This window comes from Carassius gibelio, chromosome B19 (genome assembly GCF_023724105.1).
Source record: "Carassius gibelio isolate Cgi1373 ecotype wild population from Czech Republic chromosome B19, carGib1.2-hapl.c, whole genome shotgun sequence".
In the NCBI taxonomy this organism is placed as follows: domain Eukaryota; kingdom Metazoa; phylum Chordata; class Actinopteri; order Cypriniformes; family Cyprinidae; genus Carassius; species Carassius gibelio.
In genome coordinates this window covers 27249341-27268768 of record NC_068414.1, presented here as the reverse complement: position 1 = coordinate 27268768, position 19428 = coordinate 27249341, and the positions used below count along the sequence as shown (strand labels likewise).

The 19428-nt window shown below is 34.2% G+C and overlaps 1 long non-coding RNA gene and 4 gene segments (V, D, J or C); 3 read left to right on the top strand and 2 right to left on the bottom strand.

The window, feature by feature from the left end:
• Window positions 1–878: 878 nt before the first annotated feature.
• On the top strand, window positions 879–2418 carry LOC127979158 (Ig kappa chain V region 3368-like). The segment is given in 2 exon segments: window positions 879–1032; window positions 1214–2418. Coding segments are annotated over 2 exon segments (348 nt in total).
• Window positions 2419–5465: 3047 nt separating this feature from the next.
• LOC127978870 (Ig kappa-b4 chain C region-like) lies at window positions 5466–5971 on the bottom strand. The segment is given in 2 exon segments: window positions 5466–5785; window positions 5956–5971. Coding segments are annotated over 2 exon segments (336 nt in total).
• A 2453-nt stretch (window positions 5972–8424) lies between these two features.
• Window positions 8425–9760, bottom strand: LOC127978868 (Ig kappa-b4 chain C region-like). The segment is given in 3 exon segments: window positions 8425–8924; window positions 9492–9587; window positions 9757–9760. Coding segments are annotated over 3 exon segments (426 nt in total).
• A 251-nt stretch (window positions 9761–10011) lies between these two features.
• LOC127979156 (immunoglobulin kappa variable 4-1-like) lies at window positions 10012–11286 on the top strand. The segment is given in 2 exon segments: window positions 10012–10298; window positions 10388–11286. Coding segments are annotated over 2 exon segments (402 nt in total).
• Window positions 11287–11541: 255 nt separating this feature from the next.
• LOC127979652 (uncharacterized) lies at window positions 11542–16854 on the top strand. The gene is made up of 3 exons (XR_008158830.1): window positions 11542–11664; window positions 15831–15973; window positions 16142–16854. It is a non-coding gene; the product is annotated as an uncharacterized LOC127979652 (long non-coding RNA).
• Window positions 16855–19428: the final 2574 nt, after the last annotated feature.

Below are 19428 nucleotides of genomic sequence, written 5' to 3'. Positions count from 1 at the left end.
CTTATTATTTATTAATTTTAGATTATGTTATATTATATGTTATTTGTTAAAAACCAGTTACTTACAGATATAGCTACTTGTAGATTGTAAACCACACCAGAAGAAAACACATCTCTATCTTATGTGAGATTCAATGAAAAAAGTCATTAAAAAACTTAATCACTACTGTGAAATAATGCTGCTATTAGATATTTCAATGTCTTTGAGTTGTGTTAATGTCTGTGAAATAACTTAAATTTCCAACTAAACTTATCATTTTAAGTAAAGCAAGCACATTATTATTTATTGTAATGTTGAATTCAAAGTTGTGAAGCAGATCTGAAGTTCAACAGCCTGCAAAAACACATAAGTATCAGTATTCATATTCATATATTCAGTGTTCATAAAAATCAAGGTTTATAACTTTAAGTACTAGACTTATGTATATATTGGATTTATATCTACCTTTCAGGTTTATATTCTGAGAAATATATTCAGACTTTAAAAAATGTAATAATTTTGTATTTCATAAGTATTTCACCTAAAATTGAGGTGTTTTATTTTATACATTACTGTAAATAAAATCCTTTTTTTTCTACACACTGAAAATGTAAAAATTAAAGATTTTTTTTCCAGTTCATAATTACACAGATTCATGGTCAAATCTGATTACCAACAATATGGATTTTATATGTGTTTAATGCCAAAGTTATACACACTTAATCAGTGTCTGTACAAAAACACTGACATCAACACTCACTATAACACCGTGAGACTTATCTTAGTATTATCTTATATAGCTAAGTTTAGTTTTGCTTAGACAGGACAACATTTGAAATTAATTATTTTTTATTTAATTAATGCAAAATATATGATAATGGTAAATTCCAGGATGCTTCTGAATGTGTTGTTGAAAGTGTTTTGCATATTAACTGAACACTGCGCTTAAAACTCCACTGATAATAATTAGTCTGTGACACTGACACACACACACAGAAGAAACTATGATTTCTCTTATTCTAACTCTGGGGACATTCTGTCTGCTTGCTCAAGGTTCAGGAATATATTTTTTACATAATTGAATTAATCGTTTGGAATTTATTTTATATTATTTAAATTTGTGCTTTGTTTTTTAAATTTATTATATTTAGGATGACAGCTTTATAGCAGATGTAAACTGGTCTTCGTTTGTATTTTGCAGTATTGTAATATTTGTTTTTGCACTCTCTCTCAGTGTCTCATGAAGAGGTTCAGTCTCCTGAGTCTCTGTCTGTTAAAGCAGGAGAATCTGTCTCTATCAGCTGCACTGGGACCAGCGGAGTTGATGATGACATGAGCTGGTATCTGCAGAAAACTGGAGAAGCTCCTAAACTCCTGATCCATGACGCAAGTCAACTTGTATCTGGAGTCTCAGATCGATTCAGTGGAACTTATTCTGGATATGAATTTACACTGAACATACGTGGAGTCCAGTCTGAGGATGCAGGAGATTATTACTGTATGGGGGTTTATACTGGCAGGTGCACACAGTGAAACAGCATCGTACAAAAACCTCCCTCAGTCTGACAGCAAAGAGAATATGAGGATACTGAGTTCACAATATCAGTCAGTTACGATATTATCAGATGAGTTGTGCTTAATTAGATTTGCAAATATAAATAGTACATACATGACATAATACACATTGATGAATTAATTAGACTTTAGTTCATTATAAATGAAACATGAAATCCATGTGTTTGTTTCAGTATTCACATACTCTTTCATTCAGCTTGTAGCATTTTGAGCAACAAAAGTTAAAATCTGTCCATGACATTTTAATTGTAATTTTACATTTTAAATTAATTCAGCTGGAATGTAGAGCCTACAGAGTAAGTGAATCTTAGCCTTGGGCCAGTTATGCTTAAATTCAGTGGGCAGGATCCTAAAACCTTCAAAAAGCAGCAGTAAATGCTGACGTGAGCTTTACTATGTGCAACATAAAGACAACAAATCATATTATCATATTACACTGTTTATAAATATGTGAACTCATACCATCAAAACACATGAACATTATCTTTTAAATTCTGTTTAAAAATATAGTTTTATTTATCATTCATATCACATTTACACAGCAATGAATCAATTAAAGGATAATCACACAGATGATAAAAGGTGAGTAATAAAAGAATCTATTCTTTCCTATTTATTTTTTAGAAATTAGTTTAGAAATAAGTTAATTTAATGTAGTGGATCACTTGAGTTTGATAATCTGTTAAAGTTAGTATTAATAAAGATTAATTATTTGGTTAAACCTACAATTTGCTATTTTTAATAATTCTGATTTCACTGGGTTTGCTTGCACAAAGTTAAAATTTATTTTCTTACATTCAGACTAATGGCAGAAGGTCTGGGAAACATGGACGGTTTGAATGGCCGAGGCCATTTGATTGACAGGTAAAGCAACCAATCATGTTTAGGTTTGTGCCGCATCATGTTTTTCACATACTTTTGAAAATCAAGCATTTAGTTGATCCTGATAAGTGCTCAGTCATGTCTGTTTTACTAATTCTGGCTTCACTGGGTCTTTTGCACAAGGTTAAAACTTGTTTTTCTACATTGTCAGGGAATTTGACAACTATCTTTGCAAAGCTTGTGCTTTCTCATTTTTAAATAGCTTTTTCATTTTTAAACATGCATTTAAAGTAACACTTTTGATCTCTCTCTCAGTCTCTCATCAAGAGGTTCATTCTCCTTGGATTCTCACCCATAGGAAAGATGTATTGCTCAGTGGTTCTTCCTGAGTTTAGGAGGCTTAGATGAGATTCTCATATCTCTCATTGTAGCGTCAAGAGAAATTCAGATGTCTCAGATGTTTCTCCTAAAAATCCTCAGGAGAAATAAGAGTAGACACAACTGAGACATGAGAAAGATCTGAAAGAAAGAAATCCAAAATGACAATGGGAAATCTCTTTATTGTCTAGCTGTAATCTCTTGCAAACCTCCATCTTAAAAACATTTTAATGCTCAGAAGTTCAGGTTTTTCCAACTTTGTCAGGACAGTAGAAGTAGAGACAGGAATCAATGGGACAGGTGAGAATTGAAAAGGAGCAGGAAAGTACCTCTAGCTAGGATTCAAACCCATGCCGTCTCAGGTGCAGTTGTGCTTAACGTTGATGTGCTGCCTCCAAGAATATGGCTCTGATGGAGAACACTCTGTGCTCAGGATACTAAGGGGTAATTCTCTTATCTGTCTCATTGAGATATGAGCTTTGGCTTATACTATTTCTAGTTTACATTTATCTTCAATGTACTGCATTGTATACACACCACATTTTCTAAAAATAAACTAGGGGACAAGATGTTTAGTACTGAATAATAGCAATACCCTTTTTTAACAAATGTTATTTGTTGTTGTTTTCTTTGTTTAGCATTAACATTTTGTCTTGTACGGACCATTTTTGCATGTATGTAAATAGAAGTTATGGTTTCCTCTGTTAAATCATTGTGAAATAAAACACTGTCTACATAAAACAACTTCAGATATGACAATACATGTATTGTCTGATTGAAACTAGATCTCAACAACTTTACAACTTTATTTTTCTCCTTAACAAGGGACTGGATCTCGCACATTTGTCTCCTCGTCCAGCGTCTCAAGCTAATGAGAAATATCTGAGCACAGTGTGTGATGTTGTTGAGATCTTGTTTTGTAAATTCCACTTATTTTCCAGCGATATTATCGACTTGATTGTACAGATATTTAAATTGAACTGAGCTTGATGAAGACATCACTGAATTCAATGATGAACTGCCTTTAACTGAAAATTAAGCTTACTGTACTATTGCCCACTTGCATTATTGACACAATATTTTCCTATTTAATTCCATAAAGCTGCTTTGACACAATCTGTATTGTTAAAAGTGCTATTAAATAAAGGTGACTTGACTTGAATTGTTCGAAACATTGGAGGAGACAAATGTGAGACCACCAGAGTTTTTAGCTAAGGAGAAATATCTGAGCACAGTGTATGATGATGTTCAGATCTCTTCTAAATCTTTAAAAAAAGAGACAAATGTGAGAGATCCAGTGTTCGAGTGTTTCTGTCTCAGGAGACAAGTTTGAGATCTTAAAACAACCTAATTTCTGTCTTTGAGAAACATCTGAGATATTAAAGAGATCTCACTATTGATTTGTCTTTCCTATGGCTTTCCTATGGTGAGTCTCTGTCTATGATTATTACATGAGCTGGTATCAGTGTTGGGGAAAGTTTCTTTTAAGAGCAATGCATTACAATATTTCATTATTTCCTAAAAAAAAAGTTATTATTTTACTTAGTTATTTTTTATGGAAAGTAATGTGTTACGTTACATTTGAGTTACTTCTTAAATCTGGACAGGCCTTGTAAAAGCCTCAGACTGAAGGAAATGTCAATTCATGTCTGTACTGTAGAGGGCGCAGCGCAAACAAATTGCTTGAAGAAAAAGATGCAGGAGAAGAAAGTTAAACACTATTCAGCAATAAAAATGAAACACAAATGTTTAATTTTTGCTTATTAGTATGGTTGATTTGGATCATCTTAGGTTATTTACAAAGACATTGGTTAATAAAATGGAATTCAATCCATAAATGATATGTGTTTTACTAAACATATTTAATTATTGCAGATTTGTATAATATTCTGAGTTAGCATTTTTTTATTCATTCTGAGGAATACTGAATCTGTTTTTGCGCAGGTGAAATAAGTAAATAAATGTTTATGTTTTGTCTAGAATTAAAGTAGCATCATGTTCACACTGCACACACAACACATCTGTACTTGCTCCTGATTTCTCTCAACATGGGGACAGAAGAGCTGTCAGTCAATACATGGGAAAAAAAAGTAACTGGTATTACTTATTTGAAAACATAACTCAGATATTTCCTTCTAAATTAAAAAGTAATGCATTACTTTACTAGTTACTTAAAAAAAGTTATCCGTTCACGTAACTTGCATTAGGCCTACTTGTAATGCATTACTCCCAACACATGCTGCTATCTGCTACAACCTGAAATTTTTTTTAAACTTCTGATTTACTATAGAAGTAAACTTTCAATTGGCATTTCAGACAAGTTCAGCGGAACTTATGCGTAACTTATTCTGGATATGAATTTATGCTAAACATACGTGGAGTCCAGCTTGAGGATGAAGGAAAATTTTACTGAAATGGTTAAAATGTCATGTTAAAATAAATTTCTCTTTTGCTGTAATTAATATTTCAATATGAACATATTCACTAGTATGCTCATCGCATCACACATCCTAAAAAAAAATAAAAAAACAATAAAAGTGGTACAGTATTTCATTTTACAGTATTTTAGTAATAATTCAGCACCATATTTATGACAAAATGCTTTTATTTGGCAGCTAGAAAAAAAGTTCAACAAAACATTTATAGCATTGCAGCTGTAGAATTACAAAAGATAAGAAAATATGAGCAATATATCAGCATGTGTGTGTAATTCATTCATTACACTGCTGTGTGTCGAAGCTCTTGGTGACTGCACTGTGGGACGGGTGCGTGGCGTCACAGCTGACGGTTGTTGCACTGCTCCACTCACTCTCAGTGAGGCTCAGGCTGCTGCTCCAGCTGTACAGTCCATCCTTCTGCAGCTGACTGGGACTCAGATTGACACCAGAGCTCCTGCTGCTGCCGTCCACCTTCCAGCTCAGCTTCCAGTCAGAGGGGAATCCCTTACTGGCCACACACAGCACTGTAGCCTTCCCCTGCTGCAGCTCGTCTCTGGAGGGAGGCAGCACCGTCAGAGCGGGACGAGACGCAGCTAAAGAGAGACACAGATGGAAACTGTGAGGTTTCACTCTTCTGAAAAACAGCTCTATCAGTCTTTCTGACTGTCTTTCACTTCCCTTTAAGAGATTCACAGTTAATCAAGCAGATCTGAAGTACAGCGGCCCATTAAAACATGTTTTACCAGCAATCACACATACTTACTGTATAAATTATACATTATAGATAATGTTATATTATATAGTTTCTGTCAACATGTTTTCAAATTATTGTTTAGTTATTTGTTAAAAACCTACTGTATTACTTAGTTATAGCTTCTTGTAGTTTAAAAACTACACCAGAAGAAAACATATTTCTGTCTCATGTGACATTCAATGAAAAAAGGTCATTAAAAACTTAATTAATACTGAAATAATGCTGCAATTAGATATCAAGATTTTGAGATAAATTGAATTTCCAGCTTAACCAAGATCTGAAGTTCAACAGCCTGTAAAAACACATTAGTATTCATATTTATATATTCAGTGTTCATAAAAATCAAGATTTATGACTACATGAGAATTACATTTATATACTTGATTTAAATCTTCCTATCATGTCTATATTCTGAAAAATATTTTTTGATCTCTTTTATTTTGTTCCTCTTTGCATTAAATAATGTCCCTTTTTTCATTTTCAAAAATGAAAGAAATGTATTTTCAGTTCAAAATTATGTTTATTGCTCCATTTTACCTTATAGAAACTCACATCTGAAACAGTAGTTAGACTTATTTCAATTTCAAGTGAAGTACTAAAAACAATCTATAAAATGCATACATTTTTATTTACCACTAAAATTAATTTAAACCCATTTAGAAATATACTGTATATGCTGTTACACAAGGCAAAACAATGGATTGCCTATTTTTCATTTTAATTCTTCTTCTTTTGGTCTGTTCTTCTTCTTCTTATTATTACTAACAAATTCTGTAATATATATATATATATATATATATATATATATATATATATATATATATATATATATATATATATATATATATATATATATATATATATATATATATATTAATCTTGAAGTGCACCTAATCTTAGTTTTCTCATTTCATTTCTTTATACTATTCTTCTTTTTGATGGAATAAGTATAATCAGTCATTTTAAAGTTTTGTGTTAATCTCACACAAATGATGCTGAAAAATAAGTATTTATCTCTCTCTCTCTCTCTCTCTGTGTGTGTGTGTGTGTGTGTGTCATTACTTACACAAAATAATATTATCACAAAAATATACAGTACAACACTTGAATAATTATTGTTGATTGTTTCCATTCTTTTCAGATTCTGTATTATATCTTCCAGCTCTTAGTTTTGCTCTCTATTGACAAATAAAGGACATGAAATTGCAAACAGTATCCAGGCTCCAGTTGGATAATTGTAAAATAAGGAACATGTTTAAGAAACGTCTGGTCATATGTGGTGCTTTGCATAGACAGTGACAGTGATCTGAAAATGTTTATAGGTCTGTTGAACTTTTCACTGAGCTTCTGTTCATGACAGCAGATCTAACAGCCAACATGACTTTGTTCTCTTTTATCATTTGGACACTCTACAGCATGCAAGGTAAAAGCCATTATTGTTACATGTGCTCTTTTAAATGTAATTAAGTTTTAAAGATATAATATAAGTAATAATATTATATTATATTAATATAAGTAATAAAATAAAATAAAATATTAAATACTAATCTGTGCTGTCATCACTTATTCTACACAGGATGTTTTGGACAAATAGTTGTGACTCAGTCTGAGGTTAAACCAGTCCAGCCTGGTAAAACCATCTCTATGGACTGTAAAGTTGATACTGTGGTTTTCAAAAATGATCAAGGCACTTACTCTAAAGGGCGTTATTTTGTATCTTGGTACAGCCAAAAGCCTGAAGAGGCTAACAGACTCTTGGTTTATTTTACAAATGAAAAAAACTCAGGAACTCCCTCAAGATTCAGTGGAAGTGGACAAGGAAACGGTCTTGACTTTAGTCTGACCATCAGTGATGCCCAGCTTGAAGATGCAGGAGATTATTACTGTATGAGCAGCCATAAGATCAGTGATAAATGGGTGTTCACACAGTGAAAAGTTCCCAGACAAAAACCTCCCCTGGTCAGATTACTAACTTCTTCTGATGCAGCTGCAGAGAACAAACACAATGACACACAAACTCTCACATATGTTTATGTGTTTAACATAATTAATCATCCAAAAAAACAATATATTTATAGAAATGTATATTTCACCATCCTTTGCCTGTAACATATTATTTCCATAATTCAGATGGATTATTTATTCCTTTATTTATTTTTTTCTCAGTATGAACAGATCATTTAATCAAATTGTCATTCATCCTGTTCAAATTCATAAATCCTGAAAGCTTTTTGAAGGCTTCAGGCTATTAGCCTGTATTTCAATGTAATCTAAGTAAAATAAGTCAGCTAAAAGTAGTCAATACAGTGATCTCTCAGTGATTTCATAGACACCTTATTTAAAATTTTGTTTTAAATAAAAAAAAATACTTTATTATATGTAGCTAAAATAATAATTAAGATGCCATGTTATCCTAAATATTTATTTTTATTTAATGTTTTTAAATGTTTATTGTCACACCAAGAAGTCAACACCATATTAAGTCAAAATGCTTTTATTTGGGAGCAGGAAAATATAAAATAATCAAGAAAACATTTATAGCATTACAGTTGTAAAATTACAACAGATAAGAATATATGAGCAATATACTAACAGCACGAAAGATTAGTTGTTGAGCAGTGGCTGATTTCAGAGAGTGTGTCAGTGTGAGTTTCACTGGTCATCATTACACTGCTGTGTGTCGAAGCTCTTGGTGACTGCACTGTGGGACGGGTGCGTGGCGTCACAGCTGACGGTTCTTGCACTGCTCCACTCACTCTCAGTGAGGCTCAGGCTGCTGCTCCAGCTGTACAGTCCATCCTCCTGCAGCTGACTGGGACTCAGATTGACACCAGAGCTCCTGCTGCTGCCGTCCACCTTCCAGCTCAGCTTCCAGTCAGAGGGGAATCCCTTACTGGCCACACACAGCACTGTAGCCTTCCCCTGCTGCAGCTCGTCTCTGGAGGGAGGCAGCACCGTCAGAGCGGGACGAGATGCAGCTAAAGAGAGACACAGATGGAAACTGTGAGGTTTCACTCTTCTGAAAAACAGCTCTATCAGTCTTTCTGACTGTCTTTCACTTCCCTTTAAGAGATTCACAGTTAATCAAGCAGATCTGAGTGTAATAGTCCATAAAACACACATTTTATCAGCACACATATACCTGCATTTAGATTTAACACTATTCATTCAAAATTTTATTCATAATTTATTCATCATTTACCATAATTTATAGTTATATTATAGATATTTAAAATTTTAGATTCCTATTGTTTAACTTTAATCAAGACCTTTACTTAAAGCTCTCTTAACATGTATATTGATAGACTTATGCATAATAATATAAGAGATTGCACTGATTAAAGAGTGATTTAAACAATTAAGCGAGAATTTTAAACTAGTATGAAGGAAAAATAAGAAAGGTGCACATACATTTGGTAATGTCACACATGAAAACTTTCAAATGATTTATTCTTTTATGTGTTACATTCATGTTAGATTTAACAGTACTTTTAAAATCCCTTTCTTGTACTTTTCATTTTGAAAATAGAAAGAGATTTACTTACTTCCAACTGAGAGTCGAGTTCCTCCACCGAAAGTCCACCACAGTGATACAAACTCAATCAGCAGCTGTACAAAAACCTCCTGCACTAAAACTGACACTAACCAGTTTGCTGTTTACCTCCTAACTAATATCATATAGCTAGACAAGAAACATCTGCTTAATCTAACCAGTTTAAGTTTCATAATTTTCCAAATGTACTTTTAAAAGAAAAAATATTAAGTATTATATCATTTTGTACTAACAGCAATGCTAAAACAAACATTAACTCATGTTCATGTTCATGTAAATATATATTAATATTTGAATTAAGTTATATTTACATTTCTTTCATATTTTATATTTCATATGGATTTTATAGTATACAAAACAAGAAGCAAAACAGTATTCTCCATTCTCTGTGATACCAAATGCATTTAGGCCAGCAAGTACAATTTAATTTAATTAATGTTTATTCATCTATTTATTTCATTCTGCACTTACTTAAAACAGTTTTGTTCCTCCACTGAAAAATCCACCACAGTAATTTGTTTTCATTCACAGGCAAAACCTCCAAGAAGTTAATGTTAAGGATGATGATTAACTCATAATTAAAATATAATATACAATGCCCATCATCATATGAGTGAGAAGATACTTCGGTTAAAGAAGGGATTTTCCGCTGTTAAAATGTTTTGCATTGGCAGCTCATGCCTCAGTGCTCAGTGAGTGTTTAAAGTCTTGTCAACCCTTTGAAAAGATCCAAGAACTGTTCTCTCTAAATCACAAGCCAAAATGATTCTCTTCATCTGGGCATTTTACTGCATCCAAGGTAATTTAATTTACAAATATTTTTAAATAATAAAAAAAAAGTTTTCGTATGAGCACAAGTATTTTAATTCAGTATTCTTTCTCTTGCAGGTTCTTTTGGGCAGGTTGTTGTAACCCAGTCTGAGGTTAAATCAGTTCAGCTTGGTCAAACAGTCTCCATTGATTGCAAGTTCAACACTGTGGTTTATAGGTATCCACAGGGCTCAATATCCAAAGATTACTACATCTCCTGGTATCTTCAGAGGCCAGATGAACCCCCTAAACTCCTCATATATTTTACAACAATGAAGCCTTCAAGTGCTCCATCTAGAATGAGTGGAGGAGGCAGTTTTCACTCTGGAGGAAATGGTCTTGATTTCACTCTTACTGTAAACGATGCCCAGATTGATGATGCTGGAGATTATTATTGTCTGAGTTACCACGAGATCAGTAGTAAAGGAGTGCTCACACAGTGAAAACATGCTGTACAAAAACATCCCCGCTGACAATGCTTCTGAGACCTGCTAACAGAACAAAAGGGGGTTTGCAATGAGTTTTTATCATTATTTTTTTATCTAATTAATAACACAATCTTCCATATAAAAATAAGTAGTGGAAATCATGCTTTTTGCAGTACATATCTAATTACTATCATACAAATCAATTGTACTCATATGCTTCACACAAAGCTAAGAAGCAGAAAACGCTTATTTTAATTACAAAATCTTAGAAAAAACGAATTGATAAATGTTCAGGTGTGTCTGTAATCTAAATGCTGACATTTATCCATATCATATTCAAGATTAGTATAAGTGACTGAGTCAACTATAATACCAAAGATGTGGGTTACTGAAATGTGTAGATAAGTAAGAATTACACCAACCCTTGAAAACAGAGAGAGTACTCCCCAGTCAATCCAAATAAATCATGCAAATAAAAATCAAAAGAATAGGACAGAGTAACAAAATGAAAAATCATAATTATAGATTTTATTATTTTTTAAATTAAAATTTGTAATTCTGATTTTTTTTTTTTTTACAGTAAAAGGAACCTGAAACAAACAATATCAAATAAATAAATTATAACACAGTATTTACCCTTAGTATGCTTATTTCAACCATTTCACTTTTCTTTTATTATTATTATTATTATGAAAATCTAATCTGTGTATCAACACTGCCCAATGGCCAATAAAACCTTACAAGAAGGCAACGTGTAATGTTTTACTGCCCTCTACTGGATTCTGTCTACGAGAACACGCAGATTAGAAGCACGTGACTTCATTGACACCTGTTGAGTGACGTGTCAACTCCTGAACTCCATGCAGCTGTGAAGAGCTCGAGTTTTGCATAAGCAACACATGGACAATGTTTTTGAATCAGAGAACTGTGAGTTTAACCGACAGTTGTTGGTCATTACAACAGATATTTGTATATGTTGTATTCATAATAATAATTATTATAATGAATTATAACTTATAATTGGCAAGAAAATGGGAAGAGTACAAGTTTACCCATTTTAAGCGTAGCCTATTCATATTGGCTGATAGGATCATAGTCAAAGCACTGTCATTCCGTCCTTCACTGAGCTCAGTTTTAAGGGCTACATATCAAAGCACTAGACCTGCAGCTATCCTTTGCCAGCCACAATCAACGTGTTTTTTTAAAATTTATTTTTAGGTTCAGCACTTGCAGGTTTGAATGACAGAAAAAATATATTTAGCTGCAGGAAATTCAATTTTTTCTAATAACTTTACACGTGTAAATCAGTAGTTGACTTTCACATAATGCCATCTTAAATGGGTCTTTTATTATTAAAGCGGCTTTGATGGCTAGTGAATTTGCAAGTCTTAAGCCTAGTCCCAGACTAAAATGCATTTCCGTTTTAACCGAAAGATACTTGCACTGTCTCTGTCATCTATTATGTTAGCCCCGTCTGTGACAGGTGTTGAAATTGCAATTTAAGTTGCTATTGTGTTTCACTAGGGGGCACCCACACTATGCAAACCAGTGATGCTTATGTGTCTCTTGTTCATGATAATTATAGCAACAGCTACATGGTGAAGTTGAAAGATCATGTAACATTTATAACAACTGCTCACAAACTATTTTGAGAAACGCTGAAATGTGTCAGTGTTTGATTGTGTTTGAAATGGAATATTAGAATATACTAATTACAGTGTGCAGTATACACTTTATGCTCAATACTATTCAAATTATTTAAAAGATAGTAGGCTGCATGTGAAATAGTGTTATGATAACATACTTTGGTTTTTGTAGCTCTATCCGTTTCATGACAAATGACTATAGCTTGTGAACTTGGCTTTTTGTCAATACCCCTGTATGTTGTAGTTTATTTTAAATGAGTAAAAAAGACATTCATGTGTCTTTTAATGCTTCACCTGGTGAAACACAGCCCTGGCATTTAATGCCCAGTGAAAAGCAGCACCTGAAGCATCTAATCACTGTCCCCAGTGTGGGACTTTGAAGTGCTATCAGGTTCAACGCTGAGGCAGGTGAAAAAGACAAACAGAGCTTTATTGTCATAGGTTAAGCACAGAATAAAAGAATAGTTGAGATCGCTTGTCTGCCTTGGAGCCTGGCTGCCACAGGAGGATGGGAGCAAGCATCCCATACACAAGCATCCAATTCACCAGTAGTAGGATACAAGTGGAATGTATTTATCTGACCCTGAAAAACCTTTTATATGAAAAATTTTATATGAATTAAATTAATTATAAGTGTTTGCTTGTCAAAAATATGACTTGCATTTTTCTGTTATATTATGGGACAGGCATAGATTACTATTGGCTCATTAGGTGACTTTCACTTTGCTTTACCGCTGTCTCTGAGGCTCATTAGGACTTTCACAGCTGAGCTTCTGATTACCAGCTCTGATCTACCTCTTTAGAGTTCAGAACACAGCCGGGGGTTACCTTGGGTCAGTGCACCCGCACACAGACCCTCATACAGGCCGGGGGGTGTGGTCATCTCAGCCCGAGCATCATCACCCAATAAACGGCAAGCATCTGACTGGTGTTTTTTTATAAGAAAGCTCAGTGTGAATGACGTAAAAGTTTCACCAAATGGTACTGATACATCAGCAAAATCTTTATAAGTGTTCACTAGTAATCATACTTGGATGAAGTTTTCTGGCATTTTAACTTGATATATTAAACTTTATTTTCTTGCATATTCAATTAGTGCTTAATATGCCAGACTAATTCTACTTATGCAATCAAAACAATTGTTTTAATACCTGGGAAATAGTTTAAAGTAAAAAAAAACATATAACAGCTACTGTTCATCGTAAAATTTGTCCGCAGCGAACTCTGCCCACATTTTCAGAGCTCGGTGTGAATGCCCTGCGTGTTTGTATTTACTCAGTTACTCTGGTATGTCTCTACCATAACCCAGTGTCCTCTTTACTGTAACAGAACGCAGCCAAACAGAGAAAGTGCCACAACCCGAGTTTAGAGTCTCTGTGTTGGCCTTTTCATAACACTGCGTGGTTGGAATTAATCCACATAGTTAATGGACTATGGTCCATTAGTAATTCCCTGTGCATAAACATGAAACTTAGTGTTTGCATGACGGTTAGTAAGTTTAAACCTGGATTTTTCCTAGTTTCATTAGGGCTTCTTCTAAATTAGGGCTGTTAATTTAATGCGATGAATTTAAAAACATAATAGGAAATAAATTAACACAATTATTCATTCCCCTCTGTCTACTCATGCTTTTATTAATGATTTATTAAATTTGGATTCTTTCTACTGCAAATGTTGGCATATGCGATTTACAAAGTACTTCATGTAATCAATTTGATCGTTTTGCTAGCACATAGTTTATGCATGAACTAAAAAATAACATTTCTTACAGAATTTAGTTTAATATCATTTTATGCATTTATTTTTTTCCTATTATATAGTTAATTTATAATTATATAAACTGTATAATGTACTTTAAATGTTTTTAATGCATTTATGAATTAACATTAACCTAGATTGGTAATGTTTTTTTATATTATGTAGTTAATTTATACAGTATATTTTAAATTCCTTACATTATTTTAGTGAAATATCTTAAACATTAATACAATTGTAATTTAAATGTTTATTTATTTATTTATAAACTAACATAACCTAGATTGATAGATGGTGTAAAAAAAAATATTGTTCATTGTAAGTTTATAATATCTAATGCATTAATGTTAACTTATTGTAAAGTGTTAGTTTTTTATTTATTCACATTCCTTTAATTTATAATGTATGTCTCTGGACAGAGTCAACAGCCAATCTGACTGATGCTGGTTTGCACAGGAGTTCATAATCTGGTGGTCTGTCTGATGTAGGCATATCAACTGGTACCTCTGTGTTACTCAGCTCATAGAAAAACTGAAATAAATCTCAAGGCAGTGTATTAGCTGTGCCAAAATTGTTGTGCGTTTGGACTCCCTTCGGGTTTGGCCAAATTGCATTTGAACATTTCTCTAGCTAAGGCCAAAGGATCTTATGTCAGTCGTACATGTTTTCCAATGTTTGTTAATCCCCCAGGGGACACAGAGGGGTGAAAATGAAATCAGCGTACCAGGTTAAAGCAAATAATCAGTCTCCCTCAATGGAAATCCAGGGCAGATTGATGTCATTTGTTTCTAAGGGCTAATTGTGCCCAATCAAGCCTCGATGCCAATGAAGTGGATCGAATGATTGACAAGTTCTGCTCTGTGTTGACTTTGGACCAAAGGCAGGTCGTTAGATCATGAGTTTAAGCTCAGGGAGGAAATAACACGTTGGCCGTGTCAGCGGGCCAGGCGAGTGCATGGCCTCTGAAGTGCAGAAGAAGAATGTGATGTCAAAGGAAGAATTTTAAGAGAAGAGAACATGCATGTCAAGTTCTAGAATGTTTCATTTCCGTTTTGTGAAAACATAAAGAGACCGAATAAATGAACGCTTATGCACAGTGGCCAAACTTGAAAATAATTTCTGTCATTTGCTCTGGAAAATAATTACAATATTTGGCCCTGGCGGCATGATGACATATGTTTTCACAGCTTTGAGAAGCACTCAACTAACAGAGGTGAAAATAACATTAGGTAATCCTCCAGAGTGCAAGTTTTGTATTTAGGCCTCCTCAACCCAAAATGGAGCTACATTTTTTTTTTTTTTTTGCACAACTTCAGGTAGTTCAGTAGTAAAGTTAGATTTAGCTACACTTCTTTGATGGTAAAACTCACATCGGCAAATTTTAAATATTCTGCTTTTGACTCTGAAGACGATCATCGCTATGATGAGCATAATGTTTCCCCCCCCCCCTCTGTAAACCAACAACAGTTAATACCCACAGGGGGGACAAGGTGTTGAAAGATCGGTGGCTAATGTTGAGTGATGGTGAGGCAGTGACATTGTATCTAACTTCCAGAGCCCCGTGTCGGTGTCTGCCACCTCTTGGCACCACTTTAACCCCTAGAATTCTTTGCATTCCTCCAGTAGTGGGCCACAAGTTTCACTGTGGCCCATTTAAGATGACTCCTTTTTTTTTTTTTTTCTACCATTAAGCACCACCAGACAATTGCCCCCCTGACCTTCTACAAGCGACCTGTTGGAGCAGCTTTCAAGTGTATACTTAAATCTTCATGGGAATGGCCTCCCTGATCCAGGATCAGGTCTCCTTGAGCAATCAACACCTAGAGGTTATTTGGGTGAGCCTGAACCTTGTGGTCAGTCTAGCATGCTAAATAGTTTCTGTCTTTGCTCTGGCTGTGTGCATGTGCTTGCATGACTGCATGCGTCTGCGTAGGTAATGTGTAAATGTGCTTGCCTTTCAAGTTCATTCTGACAATCTTTTTGGACTTTTTTATTTTGTTTAGGAAGGATGCTGTGTGGCTGACACCAATGTCATTTGATGCAGCATTTAACCAACAATAAAGTGGCATTGATGAACAATGTTTGAGGTGTATATTAGTGTTTTATAGGGTTGTTTTCAAATCTAAGTGTAGGAAATTATCTTGATGGTTTGTCTTAATTTTCAGCAGTTCAGTAACTTAGAAAATATCCTGCCTCTTTTTTGACATTATTTGAAATGAAAATTTTGTTGTCGTGTCCATCCAAAATACATATGATTTTCTTTTTCTTTTCTTTTTTGTACTTAGGTGGAGAACTTATGTACTATTCACATTGCCATGCAGTTTAAATGTAAAAGTTTTAAGTAAATGAATACTGGAGATTAAGATAAAAGAAAAGAAAAAAGAAAAGGCAGAAATGTATCATAAACGTGGTACATGTGATTATATTCACAGCCTCATCTTATATTTGCATTAAGAAACATTTTTTTTTTCTGAATAAAAAATGGGTGAACTAATTAGTTGACCCTTATTAAATATTTTGACACTAATATGCACTGTGATGGAAAGGGTTGCTATTATGAAGAAGCTTCAGAAGCTGCATTCTGTACAGTTTGTGGGCTCTCTGTAATTTTCCTTTGTTACCTACAGCAGTAACATGTAACTGGAAGTAACTATAATAAATGTTTCCCAGAGTTCTCCAGGGTAAGGAATGGTCTAGCTCAAGCTGGATTTTTAAATAAAACACTATTTTAGTCACACAATCAGTATGTGATCTAAAACGGAGAGTTCCATACTTCAAGCTTTATCTGTTTAAAATTAGATTATTTTCTTTCCTCAGATGTTTTATCCTAGATTTCTAACTTCAAGATGTTAAAGTACTTTTTATCATATCCTTTGTACACTTCCTTACTAATGTCCTTCTGGAGGCAGTTGGCGAGCTGTAATTGGAAGCATGTTTTTCACGTGTTTTTGACCTATCAAGATCGTTGCTGAAATCTGCTCTTTATATTTGTTATCAGTGTATTTTTGTAGATTAGTTGGCCAAAGATACCAAACCAGTATCAGAGAAGGCTGCTACCCATTAAGTTGATAAGTAACATACAATATGATTCATATTACCTTAGAGGCTTTATTGCATGATGGGGTTTCTACTGATAAAAAAAAAAATGAACATCCCCTAAAAAAATCTTGAAATTCCACACCTGGAGTTAAGAAAGTACCTGACAAAGCAGGTTTTACAGAAGTATTAACCTGCCGTTATGTGGGCATGAGTGTGTCTGTGTATGTGTACATATGGATCTTTGTGCGTGTAGGTAAATCGAACCTTTTAAAACCCCTCCCCCTATTTAATTCAATGCAAAAACACTTCCTTTTCCACCCTGTTCATGTCATAACCCATTTCCTTTTCCTTTCTGGATTCAGACACTAGACTGGCCCAGAAGAACGGGATAGGTTTTGGGTTTCCTCCAGAGAACTGAGGGTTTCACAATCAATGAACATTTTGCTGATTTTTATTGACCGTAAAGTTCCTCTTTACTTTCGCGGCATGTAATTCATGCTAACATCTTGAAGGTTTGTATGGTGATCAAAGGATATAATAATAGTGCACACAAATGCTAATATAGCTTTTAGAGACTTTTTTTTATAGTATTTTTTTTAATGTCACTTTGGTATGCAAGAAAATAATTATTGGGTGACATGGTTATGTTTGGAATAGTATACTAGCATACTACTATTAATATTTAGCGATATGTAATTATTCTTAAATTTCAACATCCATCAGTGTCACATGTGCCTTTATAAATTGTTCCAGTATGCTGATTTGGTGCTCTGGAAATATTATTGTCATGACATTTATGATGATGCAGTTGTGCTGCACAATATTTTCACCCCCCCCCCCAACAAAAAACCCTCAACAAAAAAAAAGTAATGTTTTTATGTTTTACTGTCTCGTTTGATCATTCAACATCCTTGCTGAATAAAATTATTAATTTCTAAAAGCAAATAAACATACACAGTATGCAACATCGTACACTGTGTGAGGCACTGTATCCCACAATGCAATGTGTTTTACCCTTCAATTTTAAGTGAAATAAAGCAGAATTAATTTGTCAAGTTTCTTCAACGACAATCTGTCTTGGTTCACTGACGTTTCTTCACAAATTTGAATTACAATGCTACATTACAAGTATATATTATTTCCAAGACTACAGTTGTGCAAGACTCAATCATTCCTTATATTTTTTTTATGCATGATATTTAATATTCCATTCTGAACTGAACCAGTGACTAGTCCTGGTGTTTATTGCTGGACTCTGCAACTCATAAGAGGTCAGCTTTTTAGAAAGAAGTTACATTTGATTTGCAGAATATGGATTCGATCAAATCCTAAGGGAAAACCAATTGCTTTGACCAGTATTATAAATAGTTCAGGAAACTGTCGAGTAAATACTAAAAATTGCCATTAAAAGGCTGCACAACAACGCTCACCAGCCATGACATCACAGAAAGGCCTTATTCTTTTTAATAAAAGGGCTTGGAGTTGGTTAACACACTGTTTTACCTGCGATTGGTTCTTGTTGTGACAAGGTGAAGGACGTTTAGGGATAGACAATCTGTAGGTCATTACTGCCAAATGAAAGCCTGTGATCTTTGTATAAAACTCTTCTGCTAATGGGTAACCCAGTGTCCAGTGTCATTTCCTTTTGATGTGCAAATCTGGGAGCCCAACTCTCTCCAAACGTCCTCGACAGGCACTTTTAATTAAGACCGAGAGAAAGCCTCACTGTAGACTCCCCTCATCTGTTTCACATTTTCTCCACCGAACCACTGTAAAGAGACACTGCAGCCCCTGTCATATCAGCTCTGCTTCTAATGTGTAAAAGAGGTCCAGAGGTCTGATTATCATTCAGTCCAAACACATGAGCCGGGGTCAGACCTGTCTAGCGTTGACTCAGAGTTGTCCACTAAGTAGCCTAATCCATGTATAACTAAACCCAGTATTCGAAGCACCACAGTAGCCTCAACCAAAGCCAGATGTTCCTGAGCGCTACCTATTTTAAACATCTGCACATAGATGGTGCAGAGCTGTTGGGTCGGTGGTGACCTGCAGAACCTCACTGAGAGGCTTTTTCGTCTTGCTTTGTGGAGATTATGAAGGTCATCTATAGAAGCTTGGAACATTTGAAACTGTTGTAGTCCATCTTGCATTATATTACACCTGCTTAAAATGATATTTTTATGTTCGAGCAATAGTCTTTGTATGTCCCATAATAAGTGCATGTTATTCAGTGATCAAGTGTTACAGGATC